The sequence below is a fragment of the Heteronotia binoei genome, chromosome 13 (genome assembly GCF_032191835.1).
Source record: "Heteronotia binoei isolate CCM8104 ecotype False Entrance Well chromosome 13, APGP_CSIRO_Hbin_v1, whole genome shotgun sequence".
Lineage (NCBI taxonomy): Eukaryota > Metazoa > Chordata > Lepidosauria > Squamata > Gekkonidae > Heteronotia > Heteronotia binoei.
Genome location: NC_083235.1, coordinates 26333041 through 26346746, shown reverse-complemented (window position 1 = coordinate 26346746; position 13706 = coordinate 26333041). Strand labels below are relative to the sequence as shown.

The following is a 13706-nucleotide window of genomic DNA, read 5'->3' as shown; positions in this document are numbered from 1 at the left end:
GCCCCATTTGCCAACTTGGAGAAGGCATTTGTTTCTTTAAATTACTTCTCCAAGCCAAGCTAGCCAGCGACTTGAGAATGCATTTAACGTTGCTTTCTTTCCACCTCTCCTCCCTCTTCCCCATCTATTAGTCTGCCTGCCTGCCTTCCTATTTTACAGCTTTCAAACATCTGATATTCGTGTCTTGTGGCTCTCGAGCATCTGACGTTCGTTCTATATGGCTCTTACATTAAGCAAATCTGGCCATCCCTGACCAAGCATCTGTTTTAAGCCTCTGCAACCTCCAGCATGCATGAAGAATGTCAGGATTGTATTGTGTGGTAGTAGGCAGCCAGAGGCCTCTTTGAAGCTTACAAGCAGGGTGTGATGGAGGATACCATCTTTCTGTTGCTTGGTCCCGTTTCTGGCAAAATGTAATGCCTGAATTCCCTTTCCCGGCCCTGTCCTCTGGTGGGGCCAGTAGGAGCTTTGAGGATTTGTGATTTAGATCACAAAAACAATGCAGGCAGGAAGGGTTAACGCACCCTATCTGCTGGTAGCGCCAAGCTCAACAAATAAGCCTCCTTTACACTGGAAATTAAGATCATGGGGAAATCTCATGTAGTTTGATGCTATGGCTCATCTGTGTGGGAACTTGCTGAACAGATTGGTTACTTAACACTAAACCAGAAGTGTAATGAACTCTTCTTGGGGCCTGATTACAGGTTACGTTATCCCCCACCCCTCAATCTGTGCAATCCACAGGCAGTTGCCGGTTCCCCCCTGGGAACACAGTTCCCAAGCAAAGGGAATCTGATTTGGACCAAGACCACAGCATGCACAAGGAAGGGGCGTCAGTCTTCCCTCTGCACTCTCCCCCATCTTGAAGTGACCCAGGGTGGCACTGTTTGCCCCATGCAACAGTGGCCTCAACAACAGAACACCCACTGATCTGTCTATGGTCCCATGCAGTTTGGGAGAAGTGAGTGTACCCCAAAATACATGGTGAATTTATATCTGGCAACCCTTTTGAGAAAAAAGCGGCATGGTCAGAGTAAGTTGAGAGATGGGCAGGACAGATTCCCAGGTAAAGGGAAGGGCCCGTGTGTGAGACCCAGCGCAAATGGTTAAGCTGAGCTCTGAGGAGAGGAGCGGTACCTGATGATGTGTTGAGGCCCCTTGGGCAGTAGGAGGCACTGTTGTTATTAGCTGGCTGCCGTCTCCTGGTGCAGGGGGAAGAGCTTGGCTTGTTCCTCAGCTTCAATGCCGCACGGCAGGTCACTTCTACAGGAGAGAAGTTGATGCATGAGGCCAGGGAGTGTCAGCATGTTTCCCCGCTGCCCAGTGTGTCTCCCGACCAAGGCAATTGCCCTTTTCTTGATCTAGCTGGCTCAGGAGGCTAGAGATGGCTAAGTCCTCCCATCCTGAATGGTAAGGAAGACAATTTCCCTTCCGTTCTTTCTGTTGAGTCTCCCCTCTGAGTCTACATCTGGGGCCACTCACCTGTTGTCATTGATGTCTGTGGCATTTCCTGCATGCCAGTCCAAGCGAACAACATGGAAAATTAAAAATAAATCAACAAAGAAGCATTAGAGTCAAGAGAAGAAGTACTCCCAATCCCAAGAGGATAAACATTGCCCACTGCGTACTCTGCCTTGCCATGCATTCGAAAGAAAACACCTCAAAGCCTCTCTGTGTAACAAAAATAATACTCATTATTCCTACTTATCCACTATTTACTAGTAACAAACACAGTGCTTACAGTGATAGCCAAACATAATATAAACAAATATATTTATATAACACAAAATCCCTCCAGAACCGAAAGCACACGCTGCTCCTACTATATGATGGATCAATGTCCTATAGAAAAAATATGGAGCTGTAATACAAGTCCGACAATATCCAAGACTAGTCCGATATTGTTTTGAGTGCAGAGACTCTTCTTCTTGGGACCATTTTCTTTATTGTTGATTCAACAGGTAAGTGGTGCTTCTTTTAATTTTTGTTTCATGGCTTTGTTTTCATTTCTCCTTGGAATGCCTGCAAATTATCTTCATATCCTTCTGAAATGGCGTTGCCATGCATTTGAACAGCTCCATGGAGATGGGGCTGAAGTTTAGGTATGGCCTATCGGCACTCTATTCACATCCAAGAGCCCCTCTATGAAGGAGACAGCTGTTTGCAGATGGGAAATATGTGATGCCTCCTGGACTATTCTGAAGCACGTGGCTGTATTTTGTGTATCCTGCCAATGTATCTGCCAGTCTGAGACATGGAGACACCCTTCAGTCTATTCCTTTGGGAGGGGGGAGTCCAATCAGAAGCTCTGTTAATGAGGGACAACCAGGGACATCATTCAGGTGGGTAGCTAGATTGGTCTGAAGCAATAGAACAATAAATGCCTAATAAAGGTTTCAGAATCAGACTGGCCCAGGGACAGTAGAACAAAGTTTGAGTCCAGTGGCATCTTTAAGACCAATAAAGTTTAATTCTGGGTATTAGCTTTCATGTACACACACACTTCTTCAGATATGTTGAAACAGGTTTCTCCAAGCCTTACATAAAGACAGAGGTGGGATTAGTTGTCAGGAAGGGCTAGTTAGAATCGAGATGCATAAGTAACTGGGCAATAACCACTACTTTCATCTCATCTCAGCTTTACTTATTGCCCTCTATAAAAAGATGACCGCTTGCTTAATACATTTTGTACAGACTGACTATTTAATATTTCCTTGCTTTCAGCCATTTGTTATGTCTGTATTTTAAGCAGTATATAAATGATCCAGGAGTAAACTACAGCTTAGTTTAGTCCTTTGCAACTACTTTCAGTATTTGCCTTAGTTTGTTTGGGTTATTGGGGCTACGTTTTTTTATTTGCCACTGGCTTGTTTTGTTTATATATATATATATATATATTTGGAGAGAATACAAGCACCGGTCTTCCTGCCTGCCCTCCTTCAACCTGGAAGGAGGTCTGTTTTAAATCAGGGACTATTTTGTAGGAAGAGTTTTTAACAATCCTTCTGCAACATCATGGCCTCCTATTCACATCCAAGCCAACCCATGTCTGGTTTTTTGCAGATCAATATTCAGGGATCAGAACTCATAGCCCCTAAATCTTGGTTTAGTAGGCACCACAGTGGCTCATAGCCATCAGATAGAGTTGCCAGCCAAGCCATGACCTGTGGTGAGAACCGAGGTGAACGAATCCTGAAAGAAATTCCTGAGGTGCCCTCCTTCCTCATCACTGTCGAAGTATCTCTTTCCCTTTCCCCTCCCAGTCCCCTTACCGTTGTCCTCATTGAGCTTCTGGTAGGAGGTCGGAGGGGCACTGGTGGAGCTGCTCCCACTGCTGGAAGAGGCATTGGTGAAGCTGGGGAGAGGGGAAGAGAAAGATATGAAAAACAGAGGTGAGTGGGGGTTCCTATCACTTGGGTAGTGGGAGGACCAGGTGACCTCTGATATCTGAGCTCCAGTATGCTTTCCTCAGTACTGAAGCCCAAAGGCAGGGGAGGGTGTCTATCAGCCATTAGAAAAGATAAGATAACAGGATTCCAGAACAGAATGCCTCGCCATGCTCACAAGTTATACTGAACATGCCTACAATCTGTGTACAGTGTATGCTTGATTTTCTACATGTATTGAGTCATTCTCATATTACATTCAACACATGTGCAGCTGAACGTGTGCTTTTAAACGCCACATTTATCCACATACACAGCTTCTCGGTTTAATTCATAAAGCGAACGTGTGTTGGGTCTTTCTTTACTTTATTTTATTTATTTCAAATAGACATATGCACGTACAGGCAAGATGTACACACACTGACTGTAACAAGCAAACATGGTTACAGAAGGCTTGAGGGGAGGCGGGGAGCAGACTTTATACCCCAGGGAAAATGGGGGTGCACAGTGGTTTTGAGAGACTACAGCTTGCCATGTTCAAGTATCAAACATAATGAGTGTTTTCAGGATGCTAGATTCCAATGGATGGCTTATGGGCAGTGATGAAATGAGGCAAGATGCAGAGAGACACGACTCTTTGTAAAGACCTTAGTGTGTGTGTGTGTGGGGGGGGGGAACAGGACTATCCCACCCAATATGGCCCAGACCTGCCTCTCATCCTCCTACTTCCCATCTTACAACCCGAATTGTATCAGTCGTGATTTCCTATGATGGGAAATGTGGATCTTTCCTGGTCCTTCCCAATTTGCTGGCTGCCATTCACAGACATAGATGCACTCCAGGCTTTTTTTGTAGAAGAAGCCCAGAAGGAACTCATTTGCATATTAGGCCACACCCCCTGACACCAAGCTAGCTGGAACTGTGTTCCTGCTAAAAAAAAGTCCTGGATGCACTAAGGGAGGGGCTTTTTCTGTTTTCTTCCCCATAACCGGTATTTGACAGTTGCACTGTAGCAATATGTAAATTACTAATGAAGGAAAAAACTCATGTAGGGAATGAATGGACATGGGTGGCTTAGGTGGGAAAGGTTTGGAGAAACCCACCATGGGGATGCTCTGTAGCAGAGGCATTCGGGAGTAATCCTGAGAACTCTGTTGCTTTGTAGAAGCAGCCTAACGAAACTTGTGCTTGGATCAAGTTTGTTAAGAGTGCCACTGGACTCCTCTTTTATTTTGCTGCTACAGACTAACCCATCTGGAATGACCCACCTGAAGGTAACTAAGGCAAAGGATACTCACTAGCTGTCAGGCACGGAGCTGCCAGCATTCTGCAGGTAGACATTCTGATAGTTCTGGAAGAGGCTGTTGGTGTAGCTGATGCATTCTGGGTTGCGGACACCATAGGGGTTGGTGGGAGATGAAGCTGGGTAGTGCCCTGGCCGCACCGGCTTGGCTGCAAAGGGACACAAATGGCATGGTGTTAACAGCACACATTTATTTATCTGTTTACCCTCTTCATTCGGCCATAGCTAGCCTTCCTTGCTGGAAAAGGGTAGGGAGGAATAAATGACAGTGGAAGGATATCAGTAGTTTCATCATGACCAAAGAAATTCCTAGCGTCCTCTTGCCGAACCATGAATGTGGACATATTGAATATTGTATTTAATCAAAAAGAAGACAACCCTGCATACAAAATGACCCCTCAAGGGAAATTCAAAGCTGAGTGCATAAACAAATGACCCTGAATTTAAGAACACATTGGCTATTATCTTGACCTGCACAGTTTTTGCCTGAACTGGAATTAGGATTGCTAGCTTCCAGGTAGAGCCTAGAGATCTCCTGGAATTACAACTGATCTCCAGTTAACAGAGATTAATTCCCCTGGAGAAAATGGCTGCTTTGAAGGATGCAGTCTACTGCATTATACCCTGCTGAGGTTGCTCCACTTCTGGAAGCCTGCTGTCCTCAGGCTCTACCCCCAGACCTCTAAGACCCAGAGTTGGCAACCCTAGATAGAAGGCAGCAAGGCAGAAAGAGATCAGTGGCTTGCCATTCCCCAAGGCCTGGTGGACACCCTTGCTGTCTGCACATCTTCTGGCTTAGTCATAAGGCATGGAGGCAGTGACAGTCACTGAGAACCAGCTGACAGGCAGGAGTGAGGTGCCCTCTCTTCTCCTGTAAACAGGGCTTGTTTTGTAGAAAAAGCCCAGCAGGAACTCACTTGCATATCACCTCTGATGTCACCATTGTTTTGCACAGGCGTTTTTTGTAGAAAAAGCCCAGCAGAACACATTTGCATATTACACCACATCCTCTGACAGCAAGCCAGTCGGAACCGTGTTCCTGTGTGTTTCTGCTCAAAAAAAAGCCCTAGCTGTAAGCACTGCAGCAGAAAGGCAGGCCGGGTGACTCCAGGCAGCCTGGCTATAGCGGTGCAGAGTGTGGCCCCTCTAATTGTATTCATGCCAGAGGTGGCAGGCCTGCATCACTCAGTGGAGACTGCCACACACATGAAGCTGCTTTATACTGAGTCAGCCCACTGGTCCAACAAGGCCAGTATTGTCTACTCAGACTGACAGCTGCTCACTGGGGTTCAGGCCTTCACATCACCCACTACCTGATCCTTTCAACTGGAGATGCTGGGGGTTGAACTTTGACCTTCTGCACGACAAGCAAATGCTCCGCTATAGAGCCATAACCCTTCCTTATGTCATACAACCGAATTGAAGACTGTACCACACCACACCCATATTTAAAATATCTTTTACAGTTCCAAGCAATTATCTGATTATAAAAGACACCATTCTTAGATAAATAACAAATCACATATCCTCTTATATCCTTTAAGGACCTTTCCCTGCCCATATTTCTAATAGCTAAATGAGGAACTGTTCAGGAGCACTTGAAGTATAATGGCGATTGTGATCCTGAAAAATTCTCCAGGGGAATGTTTTGTGAGTGGAAGAGGGAGATGCATGGATGCTGTAACACTAATGCTTTTGGGAAGCATCGGTATCTGCTTATTGCCACAGACTTTTCTGTTCTTTAAATAGAAATGGTATTCTTTATCTGCTTCCGTTTGATTATTTTCACAGAGATTTCACACATTTTGAAATGTAATGCCTTAAAGGGAAGTGATTTTTAGCAGTTCAAAACATTTTTAACGCATTCAGCTGTCTAATGCTTCTCCACCTCTTTCCAATTAGTAAGCGAGCCATTTTGCTATTGCCTATACTGAGAATAGCATTTTTTTCATTGCGGACCACACGCAATACTAGGCTTAGATCTATATAAATGCACATTTATACCTAACCAAAAAAATCACTTCCTTCCACAGACATAAATAAAAGAGATATGTGAACAGATTTAGAAGTTCACAACCATGCCTCTTACCTCACAAACAGAATTTAGCACAGGGATCCCCAACATGGCACCCTCCAACATGGTACCTGCGGACAGGCCCAAGAGTCCTAGGGGCATGGGCCTGAGGGAGGGTGCTGGTTTGATGCCTGCAGATACCTTTTCTAGTTAGGGCTCCCAAGTTCCCGCTGGGGATGAGGATCCCCTGGTTTGGTGAGCCCCAACCCACCAGCAGGGAGGAGGCCGCTAGGGGGGTCCTGACCCCCCGAAGAGCCTGTCACTATGTGGTGCAATGACATCACCAGGAAGTGATGTATTGCACCAGCCACGTCACGAGGGACGCTCCAGGAATTTCCTTGAAACTCTATTATTCTCCCCCAAATTGCTAGAGCATCCCCACACGAAACCATAGAGTTTCAAGCAATATGCCTGGCGCGATACGTCACTTCCAGGTAATGTCATCGCACTGCGCACATGCAAGAAAAAGTCCCCCACCTGCAGCCGCAGGGGACTTGACAACTCTATTTCTGGTGTCCACCAAGTGTTTCTAGGAAGTAGGTGAGGCCAGGTAGGGCTTTTGCCCAGAAAACTTTTGATTGGCTGTGCAGATTTTTTAAAATGTTGCTTTGGCAGCAGCTGCCCCCACAGCACAAGGCACTATGTTACTGAAGTGAAGCTATGGCAATCATTTTGTGGCTGGCTTTGCCTCCTGTGGCAGCCATTTTGTTGCTGCACCCCCCGTGCTGTGACAGAATTCCAAATGTACCCACAGACTCATAAAAGGTTTGGGACCCCTGATTTAGCTGGCCTTCCATGCTACTCATAATTGCCCCACCCAGCATGATTGCTTACCAATTTGTGCAGAGTGGTTACGCTTCATGGTGTTCTTGTAGCGCACCGCCTCCTTGATCCGGTCCACTTCCTGCTGGTAGCGGCGCTTGTCTTTCATAGCACCCTCTTTAGCTTCCTTCAGTGCACCCTCCAGGGCCTTAACTCTCTCAGCCGTAGCCCGAAGACGTTTCTCCAGTTTAGGAAGCTCACAACGCAAATCTGCATTGTCACGAACCAGCTAGGCCCCACACCAACAGGAAAAGGAAGAGGGGGGGAAGGATACAGAAGAGCATGGATAAATACGGCGAGGAAGAATGGGACTCTTTCCCTCACCCCCAGTCCAAGACCTGCACGGCTTTCCATCTTCACACCTTCCACCAGTCCACCAAGAGCACTGACTTATTTCCTAGCCTCATCTCATGAACTTGCATTTCCTGAAAACCATCGGATTCATCTTCCTGGCACTATCCAGGATATCTCATGTCATACAGCCCTAGGAATAGGCAGGGATATAGCACACTGTGTCCTCTTACACTGTGTTTTCCTAATAATACTAGATGTCTCTAATCTCAGGGAAGCTGAGGAGGATCAGCCATTGTGGCCCCCCAGGACTTTTCCTGATGGGCTGATGCCTGCCACTCCCACCTGGGCCAGGCAATCCAGCAGTGAGAAGGGTGTCTCCCAACCCAACCAAGCCTTGCACAATATTGGGAAGGCTTTGCAGGGCAGGCTGTGCAGGTAGGCCAGCTCCTTCTCCCTCCCTCCCTCTTTTGAGAGTACAGGGCCCTTTTCCAGAGCCATCTTCTCCTCCTGCTGTATCTATGCTTGTTCTACATCAGTAGCCCTTGTGTTCTCCTGCCCTGTTTTGGAACTCTCAACTAGCTAATCCACAGTTTGATTTGCTCTGGAGTTGGTTGAGACCTGTCAGGCTGAAGAGGCAATAGGCTTTTAAATAGCACAAAGTAGGAGTCCAGTAGCCAACAAAGTTTTATTCAGAATGTAAGCTTTCGTGTGCAAGCACACTTCTTCAGATGAGGAATGAAGTACCGTGAGCAGAGGCAAACCACTGTCCACCAGCTATATGTCGCTCTGTACCTCATTCCTCATCTGATGATATGTGTGTGCATGCACACGAAAGCTTATATTCTGAATAAAACTTCGTTGGTCTTAAAGGTGCTACTGGACTCCTACTTTGTGCTATTGCTTCAGACCAACACGTCTGCCCACCTGGATCTATCTGCATTTAAATAGCTACACGGAAAGGGGAGGGGAGGAATTAACCAACACCACTTCTATCTCTACTGCAGGATAATGGATTTAAAAAAACAAAACAGAACTTGCCAACGTTCTCTTTACTAGGAACCTTATCCCGCTTACGCAAAGTTGCACTCCTTGTTCTAAGACGTGGCCCCCAACATTTGTCCCAAGTGCCATAGATCCAAGCCGTGCATCATGCCAGGGGTGTGTGTGTGTGTCATGAGGTGGAAACCAGAGCATGAAGGGAAGAGCCTCCCGTCTCCCAGCCAAGGTGACATCCCCGCCAGCTGCCACCAGACACAAGCTCTAGCCTATGAGCAGGCAGCATTCATGAGGGACAGCCGAACAGTATGAAAGAGAGAAGCAGCAGTGGGGGTGGGGATGGGGGTGGGGCAGCAGCCGCCAACAGAATGGAAATTGGTAAGAGAGGGAGAGAAAATGTTTGAGTTGATAACGTTTGGCTCCCACCTCTAAAACGAGATGTTAGGATCACCTTCGTGGGAGCACAGGATTACCAACTGGCTAACAAAGAGAAAATGTCCTGTCTCTTTAATAGAGGCTTATTGGAATGTTGGAAACTTCCCAGCAGTTTCCATATATTAAGCCTCTCTTTCCCATTTTCATATCTTAAGCCTCTATTAAAGACCAGGAAATTTGTCTCCAGGCCTGTTGGGAAGCCTAATGGGAGGGGGAGACTCCCCTTCTATATTCACACAAACCTAGTGGATTATAAATCATGCCTCTCCACTATAGGGCTTATAAAGATGTGACCATTATTCAGAAGCCAAGACCTTCCGTCTTTTCCACACGCACTTTGGCCTTAAAGTGGAAGGGAAAGAGAATTGCTTTTGACTATTCAACTATGAGCAGTTTGCCTTTCTTTGTTTACCTATTTTACTTCCCTACTTTCCCTGCTGTTCAGGGAAAATTTGGTCAGGGCTGCCATGGCAACAGATATTGCCATATGCCACAGAAGCCACCACAAATGAAACTGCTGAGAATGGGCTCTTTGTGTCTGCCATGCAGGCCAGAATGGCTAGGGTTGCCATGGTAGCAAAGTGCAGGCCTATTACCAAAAGATGCCACACACTGATAGGGTTACCATGGAAATGGGAAGAGTTAGGCACCTGAGATTACCACAGCAATCAACACAGAGATAAAAGGGGTCAGGGGGTTTGTCATGGTAGTGGAATGGTGGGAAGGAGATAAATGCCTGACCTCCACCCCCCACCCCATGCCTCCTCCCCAAATCTGTGCTCCCAGTTTGGTCACCAAGTGCAAACATTTCTTGCCCAGCCCAACAGGCAGGTGGATATGTGGGGAGGAGGGCATACGGTACCTTGGAGACCCAGCGGTCCAGCTAGGGTGCAGCAGCAAGGGGAAAAAGGGGAGGGGGGACAGACATCGACTGAGCACACCAACAGAGTCCCCAGCCAGACCCTGCTCTGGAAACCCAGACAGGAGACAAGTTACACCCCCACAGCAATACAGTATGCCTATGGCCAACTGTAGGAGGGTAGTCTCTCTCATTTCCTTCCAGGAAGAGCTGATAGCTCCCCATATTGGGAGTGAGCTATGGGGCAGGTCCCCTCTTATGCTAAGTAAAGAGGATCCCAAGGGGAAGGAGATAAGAGGGCAGGGGTGGTGGGAGAAATGAAGTGGAAGAATGGACACACAAATGTACTGGGGCAGTGAACAAGAAGAGTAAGCGGTGAAAAGAATGGATACAGCAAACGTTAAGGCAGCATCCATTCTGACCTCAACTGTTCCCCCACATGGTCTCTTCCCACTTCACTATCTTGCCTGGATTGGGCCAACTGATTCCACCACTTCATTTAACATACAGCTCTCCAGTGGGAAAAGAAACAGCTGTTACATCCATGACACATCTGCATCTCCTAAATGACAGTTTACCCTCCTCCTCCTCTCCCCAGTGGGTGGTAGTGGAAACTGCCATCAAGCCACAGTTGATTTATGACAACCCCATACGGTTTTCAAGGCAAGAGACATTCAGAGGTGGTTTGCCATTGCCTGTCTTTACGTCACAACTCTGGTATTCCTTGGAGGTGTCCCATTCAAATACTGGCCAAGGCTGACCCTGCTTAGCTTTTGAGATCTGATGAGATTGGGCTAGCCTGGGTCATCCAGAGCAGGGTCTTCTCCCCAGTACAGCTACCAAATGATTCAGTACTTGGGCCCACCAGCCACAAAATCCTACCAAATCACATGCAAAGATATTTGGCATTGTCTGCAAAGACTTAGGATAGGGCAAGGATAGCAGAAGTCCACTGACATGCTGTAGGAGGACATTGAGGAAGACATTTGCCCAGGCTAGGAGGGAATGGTAATCCTATCATTTTGCTAACTCTTGCAAATGGATGGCCAAAGTGGTGCAAAGCTCTGATTGCATCCAGGTTGGATAATGTGCTATATGTGGGACTATCTTTGAAATGTGAAAACTTCACTGCTTAGCTTATTGTTTTTATGATTTTATTTATATGGCCCTTATTTTGTGATGTGTCTTAAAGCAGCACACACATTGCCTAAATAAACTGTATTTTAATCTGATTTCAATACACCAACACCTCTTAGCTGGCAAATACCCTTCAAGTGCATTCATATCCTCCAGAATTTCAAGCAAAACCCCTCACTTCTAAGGACCACTGAGGTTTATGAACTGGGATAACTCCAGGCCACTTATCATTGGTGTTCAGACCACAGAGACCAAAATGGAAGTCCTAGAGTAATATCACTTCTCCACTGAGCCCTCCCAAACTTGGCTCTCCATAGGCATGGCTCTCAAATCCCCAGGAATTTTCCATGCTGGAGCTGGCAATCCTACCAGTGAAAGCTCTTTAAGTTTAAAGCATCTCAAGACAGACAAATGAAGATTTACATTCCAGGAGAGGGGATGTGCAGGACTACTTTGTTTTTTGAGACAAAGACCAATGCTGGATTTGCTGCAGTAGGCCTGGTTTTTCTTTAGGAGAGAAGTTGTCATTGGAGAAATTGTCATGTCAGTGCCAATAACCAGTTATGTGGTATTGTCCTCCCACTCATCTTAGCAGATGATTGTAGAAGGCAACTCTGATCCTCCTGGTTCTGAACTGAATACAGCACACACAACAGCTTTGAAAAATGGAGCAGGGCGGAAGGCTGAAGCCCCTCCTCCACCAGCACTGTGGTTCTGATCTCAACTGGGCCCCTGTGGAACTTCAGAATGGAGTTTCCACAGAGAATTTGTGGAGGCAGTGCAACTGAGTCTCTAGTGGTCACACAGTAGATGTAACGAGGGAGATGCTATCTGGACTTGCTCCAAAATCCTTTCCCCCTCTCTCCCCTCTGCAACAGTTCACACTGTGACCAGTGTTCCCTCTAAACTGAGTTAGTGTGAGCTGGCTCACAGTTTTTTCGCCTCTGGCTCAAACATTTTTGTCTTAGCTCACAAAAAATGGCCCCAGACCAAACTAATTTATGCAGAGTCTCACAACTTTCATGCTAGTAGCTCACAAAGCAGAATTTCTGCTCACAAGACTCCGCAGCTTAGAGGGAACATGGACTGTGACTGATTCCCTACTCGCCTTGTTCCAGTCTCATTGCTTCTTTTCCCTTGGAGCTTCTGCTGGATTTTGCACAAGCTGCCCCGGGGCGGCAAGTTGCCCCGCCTCTTTTCAAGTTCCCTCCACAGTAGACATACACTGGTTTTCAGAGGATCCTGCCTACTGCGGAGGGAACTTGAAGAGAGGCGGGGCAACTCACTGCCACTGGGCAGCTTGTGCAAAATCCAGCAGAAGTGCTGCGGGAAAAGGAGCAATGAGACCGGAACAAGAGTGGGGAATCGGTTTGTGTTAGAGTTCCCCCTCCCGAGAACTATCACAAGAATGATGAGCATCACTCTTCAAAGTTTCTGCTTACAAGGCAGGAAAATCACATTCAGGTCAATCCCAACTTCCTCAGCGCCGCCACAGTACTTCTGCTGTATCACTACATCACCCTCACAAAGTCACCCCCTTAAAACTCAAACATGAAGGCTGTTAAACAGAAAGCCCCTCCATCAGCTCCCCCCTCCTCAGTTCCTTATGACCCTTTCCCCACCCCTCTTCAAATCTCCTTACTTGAGGACTTAATTGCATATTATGTTTTCTCCAGATCCTTCAATCAAAGGTGTATTTAGAGCTCTGTCCTGGAAATTCCAGGCACACATAGGCCCAGGCTTTGAATTCAGCAGGAGCTCACAGGAGTGCAGCTCCTGAACGTTTCTGACAGTTCTCCCTCCTCCTCTCCATGTACCTACCTTGCTCATTGAACAGTAGGTGGCGGTGCAGCTGCATAACAATCCCTGGATTAGGAAAGTGAGCAGCCAGCCAGCCAGCCACCAGGAGTTTTGCCACACCCCCAGCAGCCCTCATTAATCCCTGGAGAAGCCCACACTTCCCTTCCCTTATGTGATTTTGAGCAGTGGGTGGCTTGCTGGCCTTTTGACTGGGGGGGTGGCCAAGGAGAGCCCCAGGTGAGCAAGGCCTGCTTGGGCTGGCTGGTGGAGGGGGTGGCCTATGCTAATGAGCTCCACCACCTATTTTTCTACAAAATGACCCCTGCATAGGCCCAATGTGGATTGGGATCAGAGTGCATGAGGAGAACTGGGGTTTAAGAATTTCCCTTCCCAATTTAAAACACCTAGCAATGCTACTTATTTATTTAAAGCACAACAGAAAATCTCTCTGCGTGCAAAAAATCAAAGGCAACAAGACCAGTATATATCAACCCTCTATATTCAGAATAAATTCAAAATTCAATATAAATAATGTGTCCATACAAATAATGACACATAATGGACACATTATTTATATTGAATTCTGAATTTATACTGAAT

The 13706-nt window shown here is 46.7% G+C and overlaps 1 protein-coding gene across 4 annotated transcripts in view; it reads right to left on the bottom strand.

The window, feature by feature from the left end:
• Nucleotides 1–13706, bottom strand: part of KIF5A (kinesin family member 5A) — an 88156-nt gene that overhangs the window by 1971 nt on the left and 72479 nt on the right. For 2 of the 4 annotated variants that reach the window (XM_060252295.1, XM_060252297.1), the window contains exons 24-29: nucleotides 10173–10193; nucleotides 7598–7814; nucleotides 4685–4838; nucleotides 3273–3355; nucleotides 1483–1510; nucleotides 1138–1263 (exon numbers count right to left, since the gene is read on the bottom strand). In XM_060252295.1, coding sequence (XP_060108278.1) covers nucleotides 1185–1263; nucleotides 1483–1510; nucleotides 3273–3355; nucleotides 4685–4838; nucleotides 7598–7814; nucleotides 10173–10193 — 582 coding nt within the window. In that variant the 3' untranslated portion in view covers nucleotides 1138–1184. The remainder of the gene's footprint in view (nucleotides 1–1137; nucleotides 1264–1482; nucleotides 1511–3272; nucleotides 3356–4684; nucleotides 4839–7597; nucleotides 7815–10172; nucleotides 10194–13706) is intronic. The other 2 variants (XM_060252298.1, XM_060252296.1) reach the window with 1 other exon arrangement.